Source organism: Kwoniella dendrophila, chromosome 2, assembly GCF_036810415.1.
Source record: "Kwoniella dendrophila CBS 6074 chromosome 2, complete sequence".
Classification (NCBI taxonomy): Eukaryota; Fungi; Basidiomycota; class Tremellomycetes; order Tremellales; family Cryptococcaceae; genus Kwoniella; species Kwoniella dendrophila.
This window is the reverse complement of record NC_089477.1, coordinates 2045461-2070620: the sequence shown is the minus strand read 5'-3', so window position 1 is coordinate 2070620 and position 25160 is coordinate 2045461. Positions and strand designations below refer to the sequence as shown.

At 40.9% G+C, this 25160-nt stretch overlaps 8 protein-coding genes across 8 annotated transcripts; 3 read left to right on the top strand and 5 right to left on the bottom strand.

Annotated features, from left to right (window-relative positions):
* Positions 1-623: 623 nt before the first annotated feature.
* L201_002167 (uncharacterized protein) lies at positions 624-5382 on the top strand (the record flags this gene model as incomplete). The annotated part of the gene is made up of 4 exons (XM_066217945.1): positions 624-2688; positions 2778-2934; positions 2993-3214; positions 3270-5382. The coding sequence occupies 4 exons, from the start codon at positions 624-626 to the stop codon at positions 5380-5382; spliced, it is 4557 nt and encodes a 1518-aa protein (XP_066074042.1).
* Positions 5383-6037: 655 nt separating this feature from the next.
* Positions 6038-8729, bottom strand: L201_002166 (uncharacterized protein; the record flags this gene model as incomplete). The annotated part of the gene is made up of 11 exons (XM_066217944.1): positions 6038-6078; positions 6158-6279; positions 6348-6633; positions 6695-6920; positions 6980-7368; positions 7424-7943; positions 8002-8157; positions 8217-8287; positions 8344-8416; positions 8473-8509; positions 8563-8729. The coding sequence occupies 11 exons, from the start codon at positions 8727-8729 to the stop codon at positions 6038-6040; spliced, it is 2088 nt and encodes a 695-aa protein (XP_066074041.1).
* Positions 8730-9113: 384 nt separating this feature from the next.
* On the bottom strand, positions 9114-9842 carry L201_002165 (uncharacterized protein; the record flags this gene model as incomplete). The annotated part of the gene is made up of 2 exons (XM_066217943.1): positions 9114-9626; positions 9702-9842. 2 exons carry the CDS (start codon positions 9840-9842, stop codon positions 9114-9116), a joined length of 654 nt encoding a protein of 217 aa, XP_066074040.1.
* A 920-nt stretch (positions 9843-10762) lies between these two features.
* On the bottom strand, positions 10763-12052 carry L201_002164 (uncharacterized protein; the record flags this gene model as incomplete). The annotated part of the gene is made up of 5 exons (XM_066217942.1): positions 10763-10880; positions 10939-11017; positions 11104-11542; positions 11624-11818; positions 11903-12052. 5 exons carry the CDS (start codon positions 12050-12052, stop codon positions 10763-10765), a joined length of 981 nt encoding a protein of 326 aa, XP_066074039.1.
* Positions 12053-14732: 2680 nt separating this feature from the next.
* On the top strand, positions 14733-15233 carry L201_002163 (uncharacterized protein; the record flags this gene model as incomplete). Its single annotated transcript, XM_066217941.1, has 1 exon — positions 14733-15233. The coding sequence occupies one exon, from the start codon at positions 14733-14735 to the stop codon at positions 15231-15233; it is 501 nt and encodes a 166-aa protein (XP_066074038.1).
* Positions 15234-15534: 301 nt separating this feature from the next.
* L201_002162 (uncharacterized protein) lies at positions 15535-16820 on the bottom strand (the record flags this gene model as incomplete). The annotated part of the gene is made up of 6 exons (XM_066217940.1): positions 15535-15682; positions 15753-15825; positions 15893-15917; positions 15982-16398; positions 16451-16615; positions 16674-16820. 6 exons carry the CDS (start codon positions 16818-16820, stop codon positions 15535-15537), a joined length of 975 nt encoding a protein of 324 aa, XP_066074037.1.
* Positions 16821-19460: 2640 nt separating this feature from the next.
* On the bottom strand, positions 19461-20829 carry L201_002161 (uncharacterized protein; the record flags this gene model as incomplete). The annotated part of the gene is made up of 6 exons (XM_066217939.1): positions 19461-19614; positions 19686-19764; positions 19830-19854; positions 19950-20351; positions 20429-20590; positions 20683-20829. The coding sequence occupies 6 exons, from the start codon at positions 20827-20829 to the stop codon at positions 19461-19463; spliced, it is 969 nt and encodes a 322-aa protein (XP_066074036.1).
* A 2146-nt stretch (positions 20830-22975) lies between these two features.
* Positions 22976-24856, top strand: L201_002160 (uncharacterized protein; the record flags this gene model as incomplete). The annotated part of the gene is made up of 6 exons (XM_066217938.1): positions 22976-23011; positions 23064-23122; positions 23198-23864; positions 23932-24233; positions 24325-24753; positions 24820-24856. 6 exons carry the CDS (start codon positions 22976-22978, stop codon positions 24854-24856), a joined length of 1530 nt encoding a protein of 509 aa, XP_066074035.1.
* Between the last annotated feature and the right edge of the window lie 304 nt (positions 24857-25160).

Below are 25160 nucleotides of genomic sequence, written 5' to 3'. Positions count from 1 at the left end.
GGTGAACATGAATAGTGGAGGTATGTTACAAATAGTTTAATTTGTTAGGTGCCACAAGTAGAAGCTATACGGTAATAGTCGGTGTTTTATCGCTATGGTAGTAAGTGCCACGCTACTTTGATATATATGTTCTATTTGATACTATTGATACTATTGCTACTATTGCTATCTTAGGTCGTCTCTTGCTCAATGTATTAATGACCTATACTACTTTTGCATTGACGTCTATAAGAATCTTTACAAGTCACCTTGCATATACCGATAAACCCTTCTCATACCAATCTCACCCTCTCTTGCACATCTTGGTCGCTAAAATCACCTTTCGACCAAGGTTTCTTTGCAGAAGAAAACCAACTTTATATCCGACAGCCAAAGCGCAATAAAGACCTCGAGATAGAACGAGGTTGATTGGAAGACTCCGGGCTGCTCCTGAGGTAAGTCAATGTCAACACTTTAGATAATCAAAGTACAGATACAAGAATGCCGTGTGATACCATATATTCGCGAGCTCTTATGGTCAAAGGAAAGGAAGAATCTTTGGAATATGAATATTATTTACGTTTTCCCTTTGTTGGATCTGTGCTAAAATCGTGAACTTTTGTTCTATTTTAGTCCCACTCCCTATGTCATCCAATCCTCAAAGTGTACCTCCCACCGGCCTTTCAAAGTCGGCAGCGAAGAAACGGGCAAAGAAAGCTGCTAAATCAGCTCAATCAAACCTTTCACAAGAGGTACGAACTATTAGCGGCGAAATACCTATATCGAATCATCATTCTCAATATCAACATCATCAGCAGCAACATCATTTACCACCTTCAATCGCACCACCTTTACCACCTTCTTCAGCACCTGATCCATTAGATCCTAATTTATTCAATTTTTCAGCACCAGGTTCATATCCCGTTGACGTTCAATACGACGATAACGGATATTACGACGAAGTTGAAGTTCCATTAAATAGTAATCAGCACCATCTTCCTCATCCTCATCAACAAAACTCACATTCACATCAGCATTCACATTCACAACATTCACATTTTGCTGGATCATATTCGATTGATTACAATTTATCTCTACAGAACGGTGGAGCATTAGCAGGATTATCAGCACCTTTCAATATAACTCACGAAGATTTAATTTCAGCAGCAAACGAGTTATATAAAAGAATGGCAGATCCTGATTTCGGTGCAGATGATGCTTATTGGTCAAATTTACCACCACATCTAAGGCAATTTATCAGAGATGCTGTACCTTTTACTGGAACAATCAGTCAAAATACACCAGGAAATACGACCAGTCAAAGGACTATGTATCAAATGGCTCAACAGATTGTAGCTGCTGCAAGTCAAGGAATGGGTTTGGGTTCAGGTGCAGGTGCAGGTGGAATAGGTAATTTAGTACCTAGTATAAATGGAATTAATATGGGTGGTGGTACAAGACAAATTCATCAACAACCAACAAGTATAGGTGAAGAATTTGGTTTTCATCGACATCCAGATGCAAAAGACGACGAATATGATGATGATGAAGAATACGATATTGATGAACCTGAATATCAAGCTCCTCTAAATGGTGATGCACCAAAGAAGAAGAACAAGAAAAAGAAGAAGAAGAATGCTGCTTCAAGAATGGTTGAACCTCCTATGGCTCCCGTTCCTCCTCCAACAACGATGCGACCTCAACAGCAACCGCCGCCGCGTCAGACTGTACCTATACAAGCTCAAATACATCACCAACACCAACAACAGGCACAGCAACAGCAACAGCATCAACAACAGCAACCTGCGCTCAATCCACCTCCACCTCCTGTCACCCCTGCACCAGCACATCCCCCTCCTTCGTCTCGTGCCGCTGGTAAACAGCCCATGAACAACAATTCCGCACCAAACTCTAATCCTCCAGCGAGATCAGCTCGAGCTGCAGGAAAAGCTCCAGCAAGTGCCGCACCAGCTCACAATAACCATTCTGGGCACAATCACTCCCACCCTCCAGCTAGCTCAAAGCCTTCAGCTAAAGGTAAAGCCCCGGCTGCTCCTGCGCCTCCAGCCAAAATATGGACTCAATCGTCAGCGGAAGATCGTGAGAATATCCGTCTGTTCTGGTTAGGTTTATCGGAAGCTGAGCGTAAGGATCTGTTGAGGATAGAGAAAGATGCTGTTTTGAGGAAAATGAAAGAACAGCATCGTCATTCATGTGGTTGCGCTGTTTGTGGACGCAAGAAGGTCAACATAGAGATGGAGTTAGATCAACTATATGAGCAATATTACGACGAACTCAGATCTTATGCCGCTGAACAACGAGCAGCAGCTAATGGTATCAAACCACCTCCAAACGGTGCTGGACCTTTCCCTGGTAGTGTCGAAGTTGACTCCAGCGGTGTGATAACTCGGTATGACCACCGAGCGCCTGATCCAATGGGTGATCATGATCATGATGATCTAGACGGAGAAGATAGTGAAGAATATGATGATGAAGATGAATATGGAGATGAGGATGAACTAGACGATGAAGAATTGGGATCTGAAGATGCTGAAGTTGGAGATGAATTAGATGATCAACATCCACCACCACCTGTGTCTAGGCAGACGAATAATCGACAACCACCCCTATCAACAAAACAGAATGCACCGCGTCCGGAAGGGGGAGATGATTTCTTGGGTTTTGGTACTAGTCTGGCTACAATAAAAGGTGAGCTTGCAGAATTCTGTATACTTTCTTTGTCTAGGGCTTACGCTGAGCTTTTACCGGTTCTTCCTTTCTTACCGACTTTGTCCCAGGAGGTATACTCACCATTGCCGATGACATGCTTAAGAATGATGGTTCAAAATTCTTGGAAATGATGGAACAACTTGCTATCAGAAGATCAGTCAGAGAAGATCAAAATATAAGAGATATGCAAGAAGAAACTGATGACGAGGATGATGAAAGTAAAGAGTAAGTAGCTCATTACATCCAGTATAGTTAAAGGCTAATTATGTTTGGTCATGATCAGTGAACCTCTCACCGATGCAGAACGTATGGAAGAAGGTAAACGAATGTTCCAAATCTTTGCTGCTCGAATGTTTGAACAAAGAGTTTTACAAGCATACCGAGAGAAAGTAGCCAAGCAACGAGAAGAACAATTACTTCGTGAACTTGAGGAAGAGGAGGATTCTAAGCGGGCTCGAGAAGAAAAGAAGGCTAAAGAGTCTCAGAAAAAGAAGGATAAGAAGAAGTAAGTATCAGATATAACGGTTGTCCAATATACGTATGCTTATGATATTGATTAGGCTTCAAAAACAGAAGGCGGATGAAGAGAAAGCAGCAAGAGAAGCAGCACTCGCTGAAGAACAACGAGCTGCTAAAGCTCGAGCTGAAGAACAAGAACGAGAAAGACATCGAAAACAAGAGGAAGAAAGGGCAAGACGTGAAGCAGTTAAAAAAGCAGCACAAGAAGAAGCTTCACGTCAAGCTACCGAAAGAAAGAAACGTCAACAAGAAGAAAAAGAACGAGAAGAAGAAGCTGCAAAGAAGAAGAGAGAACGTGATGAAAAGGCAAGAAAAGAACGTGAAGCCAGAGAGAAAGAAGCTAAAGAGAAAGAAAGAAAAGATAGAGAAGAAAAATTGGCTAAAGACAAAGCTGAAAAAGAAAGATTGGCAAAAGAAAAAGCTGAAAAAGCTGAACGTGATAAAATCGCTGCTAAAGAAGCGAAAGAAAAAGCTGAAAAGGAACGTCTTGCGAAACTTGAAAAAGAACGTGTTGAGAAAGCTAAAAAGGATGAAATTGAGAAGAAAGAAAAAGAAGCTGCAGCTGAACAAGCTAAGATACTTGCTGCTCAACAAGCTCAACGTGAACGGACAAGAATCGAAAAAGCTGCTGCTGCTGAGCGTGCTGCAGCTGAAAAACGAGCTGCCGCTTCGGCTGCTGCTGCAGCTATCGCTTCAGTACCTACACCTTCCTTACCAATTAGTGTACATTCTGTCAAATCACCTAGAAATGGTAATACTCCTCAAACTACTCCACCAGTTACTCAACCTTCTCCTATCAAAGCTGCTCGACCTCCTTCAGTTTCAGCAAATTCATCTTCTGTCGGTAATGGTAGAACACAAAAAACCCCTCAGCCATACTATCCTCAACCTATTCCACCTGTTGGTGTAAATACATTCCAAAGAATGCCTGTACCCCAAACATTTTCAGCTGGATTCAGAGGACAACCGACTTATTCCACCCAATCACCAGCTTTCTCACCACCTCAAACCAATGGTCCGTCTATCTCACCCAATCCACCTCCAAGAGGATTTGCGCCTGAACCTAGTCCACCATTTGATCACGGTATGAGAACTGCACCAATCGGAATGGGTTTCCCACCTGTCAAACCACCTACAAGAATTCCTTCTGTTGATGAAGCTTTCTCACCTACTGCTGCACCAATCGGTTCAGCATCTATCCCATCTTCTTCATCGAGACATGCATCAGCCGGAGAAATCGGCTCTATAGGATCAGGATCATTATCTGGTCCAGGTGGATCATTGTTATCGGGATCATCAGCTTTAGATGATTATAGACCTTCACCTGGGCCGATTGGTGGATCTATAGGAGCTATAGGTGCACCTGGACCAATAGGTAGACCATCTGTCAATAGTAATAATTTCTTAGATCAACATCAACCCCAACAAACACATCAACAATCGATAAATCAACTAAGTAATCATTTATCGGCTACCGCTATTGGTGGTGGTTCAAGTGCATTAAGAAGTAATTCACCTGCACAACCTGAACAAGTTTTCGGTTCAGCTGCTTTAGGTGGCGATGATGAGATTGTTCAACCTCAACAAAGAAGAAACTTGTCTAACGGTGGATGGGATGTACCCTCTGCTGCTGCTGCTCCAGGTTCAGGTAGATGGTCATCTTCACCTTCAATTTGGGGTTCCTCAGCTCCAGGTCAAGGTGTTCCTGGCGCTTCTGGTTCTTCGATTTCAGGTTCAGGTTCATTAGTCAATGAATCATTACTAGGAGGTGTAGGTGGATCAAACTCTTGGGGTCAAATGCCAACTATAGGTGAAAGACAACAACATCAACCTTCTTCATCATCTTCCATATCTTCTTCTTTACCTAATATCGGAGGTGGACCACCACCAGGTTTAGTAGGTGCTTTGAATGGTAGTGGTGGTAATCCAAATAATGGTAATCAAAGTAGACAACCTTCTTTTGGTAATTTCAATATGAATCAACCTCCATCCCATATTCAACAGCAACAACAACAACAATCAAATATTATATCACCAGCAGGAGGTTTCACACATTCCCATTCTCATTCTCACTCTCATACACAAAATTTATTCTCACCAAATTCTCAACATCAATTACCTCATCATTCTACTCATACACCACATCATCATTAAAATAGTTATTCTGTTGATGATGTCACGTCCATGGTAGAACTAATCCATTATTAGGGGTAATCCTTAGTAGTAATAATAGTAGCAGTAGTTTCATAGTTTAGGAAGAAGACTTTTTCATCAGTAAACAAAAGTCCAATTTTAACAAGTCGCATGCACAATTTGCATTATTGTTTGTATTTAGCCTTGTTCTTTCCTGCATCGTGTTCCTCTTTATGCGGAGAAAAAAAAAAGAGCGATCGCTTATCTGCTAAGCCGTTCGTAATTTTGCTATTTGCAGGCTGAACGATATGCAGTTCGATGGCATAATTCTTGTTATTCACTTGATATATAGATAAGATTTGAATAGCAGAGATAATAGGCATCATGAATTTTCCGGAAAGGAGGAGTTCTCATTACAACACTTACATTTACGATGTGAAGTGGGTGTGCAACAAAAACGGACTCTCCTAGTGCAAGCATGTTCTCGCTTTCGATGAGCAACGCGCAGATAACGTTTCACAAAGCAACGCGCCGACTGAATATATTAGTTGATGGAAAGTATGATCCAACATATTTTGACTGCATAAAATTTCTGTTCTATCTGTTTATTTCCTATGTACAATTATCCTAGTTCCGCTGCGAAGAGGATCCGCTTTTCTAACATCTTCATTTCAGGTTATTGTGGAGGCCATTCACTTGGATGTACCACATAAGCAGCTATAAGAAGTAAGATCAGTCAGTTGTAACAGAACACGCATACAGGGGAATATGCAAGAATGGAGACCGTAAAACTCACCTGGGAACAACCCTTCTTTGCCATTACATTGACCTTGCCACCAATCAGGATCGACTTTGTCAATATTAGTGATCTTGTCGCCTTCTCTGAAAGAAATTTCATTGTCTTCACCAGCTTCGTAACTAAAGGGATAGATGCACGTCAGCCTGGATTTTTCATCTTGGGAAGGTTTCTAAAATTATGAACTTACTCGTAAGCAGCAACCATAACGTTTTCCTCTACTTCCGGCTCAGGAGCGGGAGCAGCGGCTGGCGCAGGAGGAGGCGGGGGTGGTGGGGGAGGGGGAGGAGGTGGTGGTGGTGGAGGAGCAGCTGCTTCTGCTGGTGGAGCTGGGGTAGCGGGTGCAGCAGGTGCAGCAGGTGCGGGTGGTGGTGGCGGAGGGGAGGGGGTAGCTTGTTCTTCTTCTTCAACAAGTTCACAATAGTTTGCAGGGAAAAGACCAGCTTGTCCAGCAGAATTAGTACCAGACCACCATCCTGTCCATCATTATCAGCTTGACTGTTACGTGCACCCAGCCAGATTGCCAAGCCAACATACCTTCGTCGAGTTGTTCGATTTGAGTAATAATCTCCTCTTCTCTCAAAGAGATTTCTCCTTCTTCCGCTGCTTCGTACTCAAACAAGACTTTAGCTCTCAAACCAGCGGGAGCTGGTGGAGCAGCTGTTGTCTTAAGTCGAGAGTCTTGTGGGACTGGTGGTGGACCAGCTGGTGGAGCTTCTTCAAGTGTAAGATCTTGTTTGAGTCGTTCGAGCTCTTCGATTTGCTATTTTTAACGACGATGTCAGCACGAAGACTTTTCTGGATGATAAGAAAGCAGCTTACTGGATCAGCAGAAGGAGCAGGTGGTGGAGGGGGAGGAGGGGGAGGGGGCGGTGGAGGAGCAGCTTCCTCTATTGGACCATCCTCAACAACAGGTTCGGGCCTGAATGGTGCGGCAGGAGCAGGTGGTGGTGGGGCTCCCCAATCATCATCCTCATCCTCCTTTTCTTCGTCAGAATCAGGCGATGCTGGTCGAGGGGGGATTGATCTGGAGACGGGGGCTGGGATACCACCTGGAGCTGTTGGGACAGGTCGACTCGCTGCTGGCGGAGGAGGGGGAGCAGCTGGTGCTGCTGGAGGGGAGGGTGGTGCTGCTGCAGATGGGGCTGTGGGAGCGGCAGGAGCTGATGGGGCTTTCCAAGAGGGTGCTGCAGGTTTGACGCCAGCCACAGCTAGATTTCGAAATCAGTGATACAGTTTGTTAGCACATGAAATCAATATACTCACCTGCTCCAGCGGCTGCACTAGCCTTGTCCTCTTCTTCCCTTTGTCTTTTAGCTTCGGCTTGTCTTTCAGACCAAGTCAATTTCTTTCCACTGGGTTGAGGTGCAGATGGTGTAGGAGCAGCACTTCCACCTGAAAAGGCAGCCATTCTATCTTTAAGACTTGGTCCAGTTGAGCTTGGTTCATCTTGCGATTCTTGTTGAGCGGCAGGGTTCCATCGATTACCTAATTTACCCGGAGCATTGAGCTTGACGGGTTCGTAAGCTGTACCAACAGGTGCGATTCGATCTTCTTGCGCTGGTTTGGAAGGCTCAGAAGGAGCAGGTGTATTGGCAGACATGATTGCCGTGGCAGTCGGTCTGGCTTGACTTTGAATTGCAGGGGGTGGTGCTACAGCTGCTGGTGGTGGGGGAGGTGGTGGTGGAGAAGGTTCTCTAGCTGGAGCAGGAGGTGGTTTAGCTGCGGCTGGAGGAGCTGGAGTCGGTCGACTGAAAGTTGAAGCCGGCGTGGATACAGCAGCAGGCTGAGAGTGTCCGATTAGCATGTGCTTTCGCATTATGGCTAGAGCAAGTACCACTCACTTTGCCTTGTGCACCACCGAATCCTTGACTGGGTTTATAGCTTGGGGTTGCTTTTGGAGGTACTGCAGATGGTTTTGGTACAGGAGCGGAAGATGAGTATTTCGATCCAGATGATTCTTGAATACGCTTATGGATGAAAGATGGAGTAACATCGAGCTTTCCAAGACTTATCAGCTAGTGATATCACGTCTTCCTAGCTGAACAGCTTAACTCACTTCTGAACGCGCTTGGATGACCAGATGAGCACCTCTAAGGAATTTATCTTGTACTTGAGGACCCTGTATATCTGCAAGGGGCCGGGTTAGCACCAGCTAAAGGTATTGTCAATAGAGACCAGCTTACTGTATAGCCCCTTTCTGTTTTCTGGTACACCATCACCTAACCATGATATGAGAACGAATTTAGGTAAAGAACTCTGTAATTTGATTATATCAGCTTGAGAATTCATTTCTACACAGTGTCTTTACTCACACTGGTGTCTTTGACTCGAGCAAAGGCATATTGGATCCTACAATTTTGGTCAATCTGAATGATGATAGTAGCTGCTTGTCGTATGCTCACCTTCCATCATTGAATTCCTCTTCAAGATCATCCAACCCAGTTCCGGTAGCTTGGACCTTTAATTCGTTTCCTGTTTGATTGAAGATAGCCCAATCATAATCGGCTGTACCATTGAGTAGAGCCTGGTAGGTAGGCTGTAAATCTGGTTCTGCGAATGATATCGACATGTTGCTTGATATTAGTAAGTGAAGAAGTAGAGGTGAAATACTAATATGTTTTCAATGATCAATATCAGCACGAGCAGCATATCCGACGTTGTTGTGGAATGTAAGCTGTATGGTGGGATGACGTATCATGTCGCGCATAGTGCCGATAACGCGATACCATACACAGCATTTATTATTTTTGTAGGTTGGAATGTGGCACTTTTATGATGCATTATAACATGTTACCCAGAAATATACAAGAAAGGTGTGTGTATCTATAAAATAATTGTCCATTGATATATGTATGCTTTATAATAGTGTCCGTGTGTGTATATATGTATAAGTGGATATGTAATATTTGAGATGGTATTTGAAGATTTTTAGAGGTAATCAATCAGTTACCACTTATTGAATCAAGGGTTTTTGTAATCGAATTTGATTTCCAGCTGATTGAAAGACTAATCTATTTGATTTGACTGGTGAATCGAATCTTCTATAAGCAGCTGAATCACAGAATGAACTGACACCTTTTTCTTCAATTTCAGGTTGTTGACAAAAACATTCATATTGAGCATTTTTCATACCTGATGGTGGAGGTAAAAGGTATGCACCGGAAGTAGTTGAACAATGTTCGAAACATTGTGCAGGTGTATCAACTAATAAACCAATTATAGGTTGGTTTTCAGATGATAATGATGAAGATTCTAGTGAATGTACGCAATGCGAAAATGTTAATTCAGTTGATAGGTGATATATTGTTGAATCACCTTCATAACATCTTTCACCTTGATAAGCTGGTCTTAATAAATCTTTGTTCTCATCTAAAATCGATTCAGAATCACAGTGACAATAAAGTATTGAATCGGTTTCTTCATAATACGAAAATGAGTAATCGAATCCTGATGCAGTACATTGATCCTAAAATATTGAAACAATTTCTAAATTAGTCTCGAATACTGAATAAGAAGCTAAATGGTGAATACCTTGACTTACATTACATTCGGTACCGTCAACATTAGGTAATCGAAGACCTGATTTGAATTTCTGAGGAACGGAACTTGACATGCAACCGGTAAAAGTAGCGGCGTTGACAAGTAATGGGGCAAGGAGGAAAGCAAGGGCAATAGGGAACATTGTGTAGGTTTATTTTTGTATGTATTTATGTACGTAAATTAGTATTGATGTGCAATATGTCCGGCAAAGGTTGTTGTATGGATGATGTGAGGTGAAAGAAAAAGGAATATGAGCGCGCGAGTGTTGTATGAACAGACCAAATGAATGTGGGTAAAGCTGGGAGAGCCAAATGAGTGTGGGTTAAGTTGGTATAGCAGTAGAATTGAGACTTGATGGGGGGAAATACATACCATCGCTGAGAATGAACGATCTATATATACAGATTCTTCGATATTGCTGCGATGCCATTGAAGAAAATCTGTATAAACGCCTCATGTTGATAAAAGGACCAGTAATCTACTCAAGCAGAAGGTAAAATTGAATTAGTGGTCCTTTATAGGTAGATTACATTCTATATAGCATATCGTGCCTTATCGTATTGATCTACGGCATACAAAGTATGTATGAGAATCATTTTACCCCTTAGTCAGACTTCAAATTGGAATTATTACTTTGAAACCAATTCAGATAATGGTTCTTGTGCAATGCTTACGTATGGTTTTCGAACGCAGATATCAGGATATCGCTAAGCATCAATCTGCATTCTGCGTGTGTGTTTTTTTTTTATCTTTCCTATTGGAAAATGTGTGCCCTTTTGACCTTGTGTCGCGTTTCATGAAGATTCATATGATTGTAAACATGACTATGAAGATTTGGAAAAATAAGGTACAACGTTTCAAGATGAAATTGAAATATAACGTATTCAATACGACAAAAAGTCCAAAAAAGAGCGTTTCATTGATTTTCTAATCGAAGTAATCATGTATAAATTGTCCAAAACACAGAAAAAAAGAAAATATAAAGCTTGTGAATCATAAGTAGAAATAGTCACAGAGTCGTTCGTTCCCGAAAAATCCCAAATTATTCAATCTTTTAGCCAATCATCCCCTAACGCAACTTCCGTTTACAAGTTTGAATTTCTTCTTACATGCAAAGGCAACACATTTACCATTTGTGCATGTTGATCCACCCATAAGTACCCCAGGCATAGAAGTACAGCTACATAGTCACATATCAGCAAGCTACATAGGGAAACGTGATCATCTGTAACACTCACTCAAGACCTGTGGCGGTGGCAGTTGCGTTTACGGAAACTTGAGAGGTATATTCACCATTTGTGCATCCACCGCAGGATTCTACAATATGAATAAAACAAGTTGATAAGTGTAAGATTTTCAGTAGATAATTGGATGATGTATATACATGAGAGGACAGGACCTACCAAGATCGGAACTTGAATCTATACATTCCCAAGAGTTTTCTACACCAGGAATCGTACAAGCTGTCATTCTTTTCGGACAAAAAGATTGACGCTTTGAATCTTGTCTTTTTTTAGCTTCCAATTGTCTTTTTCTTGCTTGAGCATTTTGACTTGCTGAAGCACTATGTGAATATTTATAATATTGTGCAATACCACAAACATTTGATAAACCTGGTCCACTTGGATCACAGACACATCCATATGTAGGTGCAATTGCTGTTAAAAGTGGTGCCAATGGGATGAAATAGGCATTTGTATTGCCTGCGCATCTTTGAAAACATGATTGAGGATCTTGTACTAATGCCCCACCTATAATACTTCCACCAACTAAGTCAAATACTACTCCTGTCAGAGTGTTGGTGCATCCCTGAAACTGGAATGTGGTTCTAAGATCAGTAGCCTATGTTACCATGGGATGATTAGCCTGATACTAGAAGTATATCTAGTTTACCGAATCGTATTTAATTGTATCATCACTTACTGTAGCTTGTATCGCATCAACACACGAGGAAGATGTAGTTCCACTTCCTACTAAATATGCTGAAGCAGCGACATATGATCCTTGATCGTCACACCAACAGTTATCACCACCGATAGCGCCTAAAAGAGGGGGTGGAACATTATTTGCGAAATAAGAATACGTAAATGGGGTTTGTTGATTGGCCAAGCATCGAGTCTATATTGATAGTTACACAATAAATCACCAAGTTAGCGATAGTGATGGCAGAGTTTTGTACTTTTATCATACAGTAATACTCACGTTACAAGCGTTTTGGTTCGCTACTCGACCTGTACTCGTACCAGTTAAAGCTGCTGTTGCGGTTAAGACACATCCTACGAAAGTTCCGACAGCTTGAGCGAAAGACAATAAAGATAATATTGATATTATGACAAATGGTTTCGAGAACATCTTGAGTATGATAAGACTGTTTGAAAAGAGCTAGTAGGGAGGATGAGTGGGATAGGATGGGATAGGGATTTATCGAAATTTGAGGTTTGAGGGTCTTATACGTTCTATATTGACTGGAAGGATAATCGTAAAGAAGAAAGGATCGTCAAGCGAGGGTGAAAGAATATGTTGGGATTGAACAAAGGTTCTGGAGCTGGTTATGGAATCTATATATAGTCTTCCTTGAGGATGGGTGATTTCAGAACTAGTGTCTATAGCGCAAATTTAAGAATCAACAGGATATTTGTAGATGAGGGAAATAAACAATCCTTTTCTTCAAGTTCTATCGTCAAAACAACAACAAAGAATCTAAGGTTGGTTACTTGGACGTCACACAATTCCTTTTGGATAGGTAATTAACGTGACTCGGAGTAGGTTTTCGTTTTTTATGTTTCTAATGACCTATTCTAATTTGGTTTCTAATATTTTTGTTTAAAAATTTAAGGAAGAGCTAAAATAGGTCAAACAGGGGGAAAGGTTATATATGTTTTTATATAACAGTTGAGGAAAAGGTGAGAGGATTTACACTAACTAGCTATTGTCCTCCTGCAGGTGGTCATCTCGAAATAGCAATAACGATCTCCCTATCTTTTCAAAGTTCGAGACATCCTTCTCATGGAGTCTTCTGAAGGGCAAATGCGAAATCAAGGAGAGGGACGATAGACTCTTATCAACTGGAAGAGAAGCGACGATCATTGCTTGAATAAGGCGTAAACAACCATAAATTTGAATGATGATCGATGTTTAGGTTTAATAAAAGTATCGTATTTTCTTCCCACTATCATGGGATAAAAAACTCAATAAACTTTCCTCCTTCCTTGATTAAGATAAATCTGGCATACTCATTAATGATCAACAAAGAAATGGCCTACATTCTTTGGGGATGTAAACGAAACCTTGTCTCTTTGAATCGACTGATGATCTACTGAAAATCTCAATTAAATCAATGATCTGAAATAACCTTGAATGATAAGATTACCAAATATTGTGAAGTATCGGATGTATAAACACTACACTATTCTCTTTTGACTTTCCGAATTATCCGTTAAGCTTTATATACAATACTGAGACATACCAAATAATTGGATTTTTGCGTTACATGATGCTTACTGAAGAGAAACGAAGAATGTCTGATAGTCGGTGCCACACTTCAAGCTTACTTCGGATTATGAGGCAATTTCTTATCAATTCAGTTATCGCGATTGTCTCATAAATCACTTTTTTAAGCCCTTATACTGAACATAGAGCTTATCTATGATACCTTGTCATATATGTGTCTTTTTCGGAAGAGCTGCCTCCGAAAACAACAAGTGTGACAAGAAGACCAGCCACTGAAGAGGCTGGTAGGTTTGATGCCCCCTGTGCGTTCTTCCAAGTGCAGCTTATAAGTTGAAGAGTCAGGTTCGCTGTACTTCTTGTCGTTGATTACATATCATACATGGCTACGTGATGTCCTAATCCTTCTAGAACCACCTTGGACGACATTAGGGGATTGTTTCGTCACCCGTTCACGATACTTTCTAATACCAGATCGAGCACATGTTAGATACGTAAGTGATCGCTTAGCAATTTCCGTCTCATCAATGCTTACTGCCCAGACATACCTCCAGCGGTCAGGTATGCATGTATCTGCCATAATGGATCTGCACCGAAACTCGTATCACCTAGATGCCATGACAACGGTACCCTAATCTCTGTACAAGGTGGATCAACGTAATCATTCGACTGAATGGACTGAAAATGTCGGATAAAAAGTGAAACTTCTAGACCGCCCGGACTGAATAGAAGATTTAGAAGCTTGATTGATATCGTGTTAAATATGTAATTTGTGGTTCCGTGGCTTTTGAATAAAGCTGAGATTACAGCATACCTTCTCAAGTCGCAGTTACCAATGCCTTACACCATCCTTTTAACGATCAGATACAGTATATATCAATAGCCGATCTGAAGTGGCATTCAGACTTGTCTTGACATAGCAAACCGCTAACACCGCAAGCAGTAATTCTGATGTTTCCATGCCAAAGGAGGACCATGGCGAAGATTGGGATCATGGACCACTTGTAAGAGCCTCGCTGTGTTCTTCATCGGAAGCGACTTTCCAATGCACGATCAAAGGGCAGTAAGGCGTAAAAAGGTATTTGAGAGTGGAGGTAGGATTAACAGCAGGAGATGCCACACGGAACACGCGTAGTGACAGGGTTGCCTACCTTGCCAAAGGACAGTGGTCATATTCTACTTGTATGTATCAATTGTTTAAATGCTAGCACCCACCAAATGCGTCCACCGTCTGGCTTGCCCGAGTATGGAAACATATTCTGATAAAGTATTGAAGCGTGAATAGTGACAAGAAATACAACCATATGCTCAAAGTGATTGATTCCAGGGTTACGGTCCTAACAATCACAGGAAGGGGATGATGTCATAGTCATTCGCGTTCTCCTAAGCCCTGTCATCCTGCCGTCTATCAGTGTAAGGTATTCCCACTCATATCTCTCATCATTATATTTCCTTTCTTTACTATCTTCTGATACACTTTTAGATTGACTGTGTACCCGACAATCATACAGCATACTATCGTATTCAGCTTAGGCAAATTCTCACGAGAAAATACTTCCACCGAACCTTTTCATATACCAGCATAATGTCATCTTCAATTGAAAACCCAACATATACACCTGTATCCGCACCCCCAGACGGATTCAAATCATTTAGAAGTTTTTATCCATTTTATTTAGGTGAACATTCATTACCTTTAACAAGAAGATTACATTTAGCTGGAACATCATTAGCTTTAATCTCATTTGCTAGATCAAGTTTATCCTTAGTACCTAATACATTAGCTTATGTAGCAAAATCATTACCACCATCCCAGGGTATACATGCTTTACATAATCAAGGTTTTTTAACTTCATTAGGATTAGATGTTATTTTAGCTAAATGGTCTTATGATACACAATTTTTACAATTAGAAGGTTTAGGTAAATGGTTATTAGGTGGTGTAATTGGTGCTTATGGTTTCGCTTGGATAAGTCATTTCTTCATAGAAAAGAATAAACCTGCAACTTTCAAATACCCAGTTTGGAGTTTAAGAGGTGATTTGAAGATGTGGTGGGAAGTCGTGACACTTAGAAGAGCTATTTAAGAATGATGAAGGAATTGCAGAAACATTAGATGTAGTAACGTGAAATGTATTGATAGTAAGCCTCAGATTATGTATGAATAGGAATTACATCTCATTCATCGCAAATGGCGAAAATGGATATGGTCAATCCCATTCTAGTGATTCAGATGTTATAGGATAAAGGCGCACAGCCAGTGAGCCCTGAAGTATATGAAGAGATATTATGAAAAACATACAACGTTTGTCTTGCTTTTTTGTCTTCTGATCACTGCTAATCGAGGTTAGATATACACGTTACTGAATTGTCCGTTTACATTCAAAGCTATATAGCGAGCACTTGGGCAGTCGTCTCCTTTCCTCTCACACAACCACCACTCATCAATTTCCACTTCCGCTTACACAACTGGATATCGCATTTTCCGTTTATACAGGTAGCACCACCTAAAGCCGCACCGGGATGACTACTACAACTGCAATCCGCTCATAAATCAGATTGACCCCTTTCAACGAATAACGAGAAATGAAATAGGAGATACTCACTCAATACCTGTTGCAGTCCTGTTCAATTCCCCAGTACTGGTATATTCGCCATATTTGCAACCCCCACAAGATTCTACCGACGGTGAAAATAAACACTATCAGCTCAATTGAAGTTGAGATTCTCAGAAAAACAAACTAACCAAGCTCGGAGTCAGGATCGATACACTTCCTAAATCAGGTTATCAGTTGATTGCGACAGTTTTTTCAGCCAAGCAATAATAACACTCACTTCCCATGAATTATCAACACCAGGAATAATGCAAGCTTTCATATTTTTTGGACAAAATGATTTTCTTCTTCTTTCATCCTGAGCTTTCAAAACTTTTTCTTGTCTTTTTCTAGCTTGACCTGCGGCTGAAGCTGAAGCTGAATGAATGAAACCATAAAACTGACCTACACCACATAAACCAGTTGTAACTTGACCTGATGGATCACAAACACATCCATATGAAGGTGCTATAGCTGTAACACTAGGTACAATTGGTATCACATATGCAATTAGATTTCCTCTACATCGTTGAAAACATGTTTGCGGTTCTGAAACTAAATATCCACCTAGTATTGTACCTTGTTGTAAATTTACTGTAACTCCAACTATTGTACCGACACATCCATTAAACCCAAAAGTGGTACTTAAATCGGTTGCCTACGGGAATACGAAGAATCAACAGGTAAGTAGCACAAAGTATATCACTTACAACGGCTTGAAGTCCTGATGCGATACATGCTGAAGCACTACTTCCGGCAGCATAGGCTGAAGCTGCGACATAGGAATTCAAGTGATCACAATAACAGTTATTGACAGTTGGTACCTGTCCACCAGTGTAGTACGAATACTGGTAGCCACCGTTAAGGCATCTGTTCTACAGGTGATGAATGAGTTAGAAACATTCTCTAGGTATAGATACCAGCGATACTCACATTACAGGCGTTCTGACTCGTTACGTATCCACCATTCGTACCTGTTATCATCACTTCTGTGGTGAGCACACAACCGACAAATGTTGTAGCAGCTTGAGCGATTGTGATCAGGAAAAAGGTTACAAGAAATATGATGTATAACAACATTGCGGCAGGCGAATACTGTTCGGGTTGAAATGGTAAGTATGATAAGATTTCAGGTTGAGTAAAGCGAGATGGTGATATATCAATTGATCGCATGTATGGGTATGATCAAGCAGTCATGAACGTATCTTGGCTACCGAGGGGGAAGAGACAATCCTGCGTATAGCTTGTTCGGAAAACTGGCAGGCTTATATATCGAGACTCTCATACCAATATAGCGCATTCACATGTAAATATATAAATGGACATTCTAGATTTATATTAGTCTAGTGATCGGGATAAGTTTCATGTACCTTGAAATACACATCGGTATAAGACATTCTCACGATCCGAAAAACTAATATCACTGCAATCTCTCATCTACATATGCCTACCAGTCGGCCGATAGTTACTCATTTCTGAGAATTTGAAGCTGTCTTTATTTGGATAATGTACTGGTTTACAAAGAAAGATAAACTCTTACGAATAAGCATAATAATTTACGAGAATGAGTCTAAAGCGTGGTGAATATAACGAAAATAGCAAGAATAATTTGAAGTACTGTATACTTTTACTTTGCATCAAAGATAAATGAACGTGAGAATCGGTGTAGCAAACGGCACCATCTGGAACAAGCTGAGAAACACGTTTAGCTGTGCTACATGAGATATTTGGAACTGAAGAATGCATATATGAAACTCCTAGTCTAGCAGTCTTCAGCCCTACGTGAAGTGTACAGCACTTCTACGGCACAGATACAGGATTACTTAGTAGGTCCGGTCGATTAAGCCATTGGAACTGACCGATATAGCAAGGGACACATGCAGGAGTATGCTCTTGGCATTGGCTGGTAATTGAACTATCGAACTGCCCATGAGGGCTGTCACCTTCCATTTGGAGTCGATTTCGGTAGTTGGACGTTGTGTGCCATCTGTTTTTTTGAGTGAAATCAATGTTCGTTATAAGTAAGTCAAAGAGATGTGCAGTACCATTTAGAATTATACAAATACCGATAGATCAAAGAGGGATCGTTATCAGAAGAGGGGCGTAGATAACGTATCTGTTACTCGCTTCATCAAAAAAGATCGTAATCAATGAAACATCTTGAGCCGGAAGTAAAGGAATACAATTAATTGAACATATCCTGTCCAGCTGCTTCTTGTAACGATCACATGTGCACTTTGATATGCATGTGAATTGAGTGAAAGAAATATCCTATCAGCAGGAAGTTTTAACTTTAATTTTTTCTTTTCAGCCACATGATAGTGCCTGATTTGCATCAAGTGTATATAAACTGTCAGGTTGAACCTTTCTTGTCGCTCTTAAAACCGTACAAGCGAGCATTCGTTAATTAGATTTCCAGAGTGCTTGTTTCATATTATGCAATTGAGATAACATCATTAACTTGAAGCGACGTACCTTTTTCTCTTGGTTGACTTGGTTGAATCAGTACAATTAAACTTAATTCATACAAGTTTTACGGTTAATTCATTCATCTACTTCCAGCAAAGTCGATACATACAGATAATACAACTCTTCAACCTTTCAAATGAGCATTTGAATACCGATGAGTGGTACCGACTATTCACATCTTTCACTCGCTCACTGTATGCAGGGAGAAATTCTCAAAGACACTGACAAACCCTTTTTTCCCTTCAACAACGTGAAAATTACCGTAATTTTGTAAAGCCTCGAAGAAAAGATATTCCTAGCAAGTAACTGATTCCTCATCTGTACCTCATGGCGTGATGATTTGCCGATCATGGCTTGATATTGAAAATTATCGCTCACATGTCGACGTGGGCGTTGATTTGTCTTACTAAGCATGTATGCATTCTCGATCATTGCTGAGTACAGTGACCATATAGCAGTTTTGCCTCGTGAATATCCGACCATCATCCAAAATCGCTTGTTAGTTTTTCTGGCTTGGTTGTTTGCCATGAGCTCGTTTTGATGCTACGCAGTGAGACAAGGCGTACAATGTACACCCGTCAGTTCCGCACCTTGGCTTTGTATAGCACCATAGGTAAGTGAGATATACTTCCCTCCTAGGATACAGCTATCCAACAAGTCTCTGTGTCGCATACAGTACACTGCTTAATTTCTGGATGTTATGATGTTTAAGCATAGCTACAACAGTGTATTCTGAGAGACCGACGGCCCTGAATCAACTAAGCAGAACATGACAAGATCCTGCAGTTATATATCCTCTATCCTGGTACCTTACTTACTATATATCAAGCCTAGGGCTTCCTCATAGATCTCGTGGCTATGAGAGTAACGATTTATCCGGACACTTAACATAGTCCTCGAATATCATCAAGCCACACCGCCGGCTGTCTCGCGATGCCTATGCACACGTATACATCACTTGTGACATCTGCAGCTACCTTAGTATGGAATCAAATGGAAAGAATGCTTTCAGAGGTAAAGAAAACCGAACATTCTGCTCGCGATTTAGATACGCAAAAAGAACTCTTCGAAGCTACTGTTAGATAGTTATGGCAAGGGATCGGTCGGATATGCCCGCCTCGAGACCAAACTTGATTTTCCAGCATTGTACGCTACTGAGCCCAGAGTACTTTACAATACAAAAATCGCATCTATGTGTTCTATAATTATGATACAAAATTCAAATTCGATATCTGATGAGTATCTGAGACCTCAGGTAGATTCTTGAAAAGAACGTGGTGACAGATTCTGTTCTCTAACACAACGACCTTTCTCCAAACGCCACTTCCTCTTACATGCCAATATTTGACATGTACCATGGCTGCAAGTTGATCCGCCCAGCGATACTCCAGGATGGACACTGCAGCTATACAAAATTTATCAGCTTACCTATCCGTTGTGAACAAGGATAGTGGGATGATGGCATATCCGACTCACTCAATCCCTGCTACATTTTTACCGACATTTATGTTACCCACGTTACCGTATTCGCCATATCTACATCCCCCACATGATTCTAACCAATATAAGCATTCATATCAGTTAATGTGCATTTAACGAGAAGTCAGAGAGTGTACTCACCAAGTTCAGTCTCGGGATCGATACACTACTTAACAAGAACCCACGTCAATAGCAATCGTTAGAATTGAAAGACTTGCAAGGCACTATGTAGATGATTAGAGATGATTAGACCTCACTTACCTCCCAAGAATCGACATCACCAGGTATTCTACATGCTTTAAGACCTTTCGGACAGAAAGTTCTGGGAGATCTTCGGTCTCTAGCTTGTCTCTTCTTCGCTTGACTGGCTGCTGAGGCAGAAGCGGAATGTATGAAACCATAAAACTGACTAATACCACCTGATCCTGATGTGATTTGACCAGAAGGATCACAAACACACCCATAACTGGGAGCTATGGCTGTGAGACTAGGTACTATTGGTACGAAGTATGCCTTTAAACCACCTTTACATTGTTCAAAACAGCTTTGCGGATCAGATACTAAACTCCCTCCTAAAAGTGTACCTTGCTGAAGATTGATCGTGATTCCATCAATTGCGCTTGCGCAACCGTTAAAGCTGAATGATGTGCTCAAATCTGTAGCCTATGATGGTTTAGCACAATCGTAACTTAGTCAACACAAATGATCAATCTGGGAATGGTAAAGGCAATAGAACCTACAGCAGCTTGGATACCTTTCATACAAGTTGAAGCGCTACTTCCAGCGAGATAAGCCGAAGCAGCCACAAACGAATTAACATTGTCACAGTAACAATTATTGGTAGTCAATAGGGTGCCGACTGTATAATATGAGTACTGATAGCGTTTACTCAAACACCTGGTCTGAAATTGAACTGTCGATATTAGTTACTTGAGCGGATAGAGTGGACTATAAACAGCGGGGACGTATGGAATCATGGCACGAGGATACTCACATTACAGCTCGCTTGACTACTCACATAAGCACCATTTGACCCCGTCAATGCTACCGTAGCACTAAGTACACATCCTACGAAAGTTGAACCAGCTTCTGCTACCAGAGGTGAGAGCGATATAAGAAACAGGAGGAATGTCAGAATCATTAGGGTGAAGATGTTGACGTGGTGTTATCGCTGAGCTGGTCTAGGTATCGTCATGTCGAGTTCCTCCCCCTTGTTTCTGGTCATAAGAGCATTAGAATGAGTTAGGTAAAGGAATCATAAACAGGAATCAAAGCTTTCATATATATATATATATATAGTTATCCAAAGATGAACCCTCAAGCTGGAATATCGTATGGACCAGTCCATCGAGTACAGGGTTAACAAGACCGAAGCAGATGATCACAGGAAAAGATGAGGCTTAGGCAGAAGCTATCACAGCGTCATGGTCTGCGCTATCAAAGAGCAAAATCTCTTGTTACTGGTATCTCCCAGCGTTGAGAGATGCTCAAGAACTGGACTTTACAATTCAACAACGTCATCAAAGGATTTTCAGTATTACGACACTTTGGGACTGAAAGACGAGGTCAGAATTTTTTTCTCAAGACTCGGCAGGGTACTCTACATATTTAGGTGTGATATTGGGCGGAGTGTAAGGGAATGAGATAACCACGCAAGAGGTGTATAAACCGCCTTGCTTACTATGCAGTACCAACGATGATCTGTTTTTCTCCTCATCCATGTGTAGATCATGCATTTATCGTCTTTCATGTCCAAGCTGGAAACAAAATTGGACTTGCGTAACGCTTTTTCTGTGTTTCAGGATATCATTCCGTCGGGAGTAGATCCCCTCGTTTGACGTAAGAGGCGTGGTCACGCCGAAAGAACGTTGGACCCTCTTAGCCATGCCATGCCATGCCATGCCATGCTATCAATTTCCTGGATCTAGCTGTTGTTCTGTTCGGTTCATGGTGTATACACAAGTGAAATTTGTTCCCCCCCCGCTCTGACTTGAAACTCAGCTCGACCGTGCTGATACACAAGTAGACGTACTCCCACTTGCGGTTGGAAAAGCCGATCCCTGGATTTTGTCCGCACGCACCGAGTTTTAAGGTTAGTCTATCATGACGTTCCGAATTAAGCGCAGTCAAAAACGATGCAACTTGAAGTCTGGTAAAAGCAGAAGAAAATCTCTATCTCACGAAAATTATGGATGAAGCTATACTGGACTGATATCACAGTCGATACTCTCGCAACCAAGATCATCAACATCGTTCTACATGCGGATATTGACCAGGATAGTATAAATGCACGATACAATGTATGACTCGCTCTTCTTATCGTTTGAAATGCTACGTCACGTATCTATGCACTCAAAAGAATGCTTTATCAGCACACCTTTGTGAACATTACAGATCCTTTTTACAGTTACGCCGAAAATCCAGTAAACTTTATCGTAATGACAATCCCGTGAAACCCTCGCCGGAAGGGTCTCGGCTCCTTTTTGAGGATTCGTCATCTGTTCCTGTACCTCGCCGTCTAGGTATACCTGTGGCTTGAGGTGCATGACAAGGATCTCCTTCTCGCTCAACGTGGTATCAACGAGATAACACGTTTATGAGCTCATGTTCACGAACATTGCGGATAGGCGTGTGCTAAACTGCTGCAGCTAGAAACACTTCACTGAATATGGCTTTCTTTGTGAAAAGACGGATTTTTCGCTCGATAACGGCTATATCCGCTTTGGGTAAAAGCTCAAAAAGTTGTGCTTCCGCTGAGATTTGAACTCAGGACCCTTGCATCACCAATTGGAACTCTTACAGAGCTTGTACAGAACGTACAAGTGCAAAATTATAACCACTAAACTACAGAAGCTTTGATGAAAGTGATTTTTGTTTTCCGTATAGAACTCTTATCAACAAGCACTCTGAAGTTGTTTAAATCTGTATTTCCATGCACATATCTCAACGCCTCGGATTATTTGTTTAGATCCGAATCCAGGACTACTGAATGGCTGTCATGTTGAGCTGTGCATTGTTGTATTGGGCGTGTCAAACACATTATCGTATCTTTGATAGTTTGAGATCCACAACATAATGGTTGAAGCCTAACTGCCACAGTGATTTGACGTCGGAAAGTGGAGGTCGCGTTTGAAAGCCATAAAGTCAGTGCGGTAGAATAGAGTGTATGAGACAATTCTCGCTTCTTCCACCATTTTTCTACTTATACCTTGGAAATTCATACATAAAGGTAGTCAAGTTGCATCAACCATTCCTCTTATTCATCGATACTACACAGATCAAGCAATATGCCTCTCAATTACTCAAAATGGGATCATCTAGAAGTGAGCTGTGTCTTTACAACATCCCTCCAAACAGCTAACGGAACATTTATAGCTTTCCGATGATTCGGATATCGAGGAACACCCAAATGTAGACAAGAAGAGTATGATCAGGTGAGTGCTCATGTCACAGCTGGTTTTCTTCAATATACAGGCAAAGGATTTGTACCGACCGAAACCTCTTTATAGATGGAAACAGCGGGATATACATGAAAAGAGAGAAGCACGTAAATTACAAATAGCAAAACTGAAATCAGAATTAGAATTAAATTCAGTATTAAGACCTAGAATTGAATCTATCAAGAAAGGAGTATCTGAGAAAGGTATTGATCATTTTAGATCGGTTCAAAGAAGAATTAAAGAACAACCTTCTGATGAAAAACCAAATACTGGATCACCTAATCAACCTACATATGATCAAATGATCTCCCAATTATTATCTGATCTTTTTGCTGAATCATGTTTAATAATTGATGATAGAGCTAAGATCACTTCAGAAGGTTTAGTTTTAGATAAATTGAATAACAAACCTGTAAATGATAATACAGTCTTACCTGATTGGTCTCAGGAAAGAGATATACCTGAATCAAAGAAAAAGGGATTAGAATTGATTTTGGAAGAAAGATTGAATTTCCACTTAAAAGAATTGTCAAAGAGGGATGAAATAGTTAAAAAAGAAATCGAAAAGGAAGAGTTAGAACAATCAAGAAAGATCACTTCAGAAGGTATACATGATGGTTTTTCACAATCGTCAGTAAATAAAGCAAAACCTTCCCCATTAGATGATAAACCAAAATTACCAAAGAAAAAGGAAACTACCGAGACTATCGAAGTACTTAATCCTAAAGCTGTGGAGGTATGTCCAATCACCGTACTACTCACAGAAATCGTACTTGCCAGCTGACAAGGAATCGCATTTCTAGCAATCGAGTCCCGCTTCAGCTCCAGAGGAAGATGTTGACGAAGAAGAATCTTTTGGTCCACTAACACCTTCAGCTAGAGCATTTGCCAACATTCCTATAGGCGCTTTCGAGAAATCCTTCGCATTCATACAGAAAGACTCTTCGGTTTTGACTGAATCGACCCACGATTCATTATTAGCGGAAGCATTTGAGGCGCAAAGAAAGGGAGATAAGGAATTAGCTAAGCGGTGTGTGCATCAGAGTTTGTTAATAAACTACTGTAGACAATTAGGTCGAGACGGTGTAGGATTATTCTTTAAGAAGTCAGTGATACGATCTATCCCTTATTTACCGTTAATCTACATACAACCTGAATCGGAGAAGCTGACATGTACTATCTTACTTCTCCTCTAGGATGATATCGCATAATCCTAAATCCATAGAGATGTTTGTGCAAGATTTTAATCAGACATATGGAAGGATAGCACAACGTACAGCAGAAATGATAGCTGAAGAAGAAGCATCTGGTGCATTAGGTGAAAGAGAACAAATTCAACTAGTTGCTGAAGATCCATCTGTTGAAATTGGTTTCAATCTACCTGATGGACCACCTCCAGAAGATTTAAGATTAGAAGGTGAAGGTACAGAAGAAATGGATATTGAACAAGTTAAATTATTCCTACAAAGAAAATGGGATATTTTCCAAAATTTCCCCGAAAACTTGAGGAATGCTTTAAAAACTGAAAAATTAACAGAAGTAAATAAAGTTTTAGGTAATATGAAAGTTGCAGAAGCTGAAGAAATTGTTGAATTGATGCAAGAAGGTGGTATGTTGAGTTTTAGGTGAGTAGTGAATATTTCTGTCCTGTACTACTGATGAGTCCTGCTAATCTACAATCGTTATTTTAGTGAAAGGGGTGTTAGAGATATGACAAAAGGTCAATAACGAGAGACTCGCTTGTCTTGACTACAGTTAGAACGCAAGAAGATACTACTAACGAGATCCAATTGTATATATCGGTGAATCACCTTATGCATGCCACATTTAACGGTATAGACGTATTTTAATTTCCTCAGGACTCACGACAGTGATGTTGCGCATAGCTCTTGAACTGGAATGTCTTGAACAGAAGAATTTACAGGATCGTTGGAATCGGCCCGTTACGGTCCGTATTACCTCCACTTATGCTAACCACATGCTGTCTCATGGTAAGATATTATCCATAAATAGATCTCTTGTCTTGTATAAA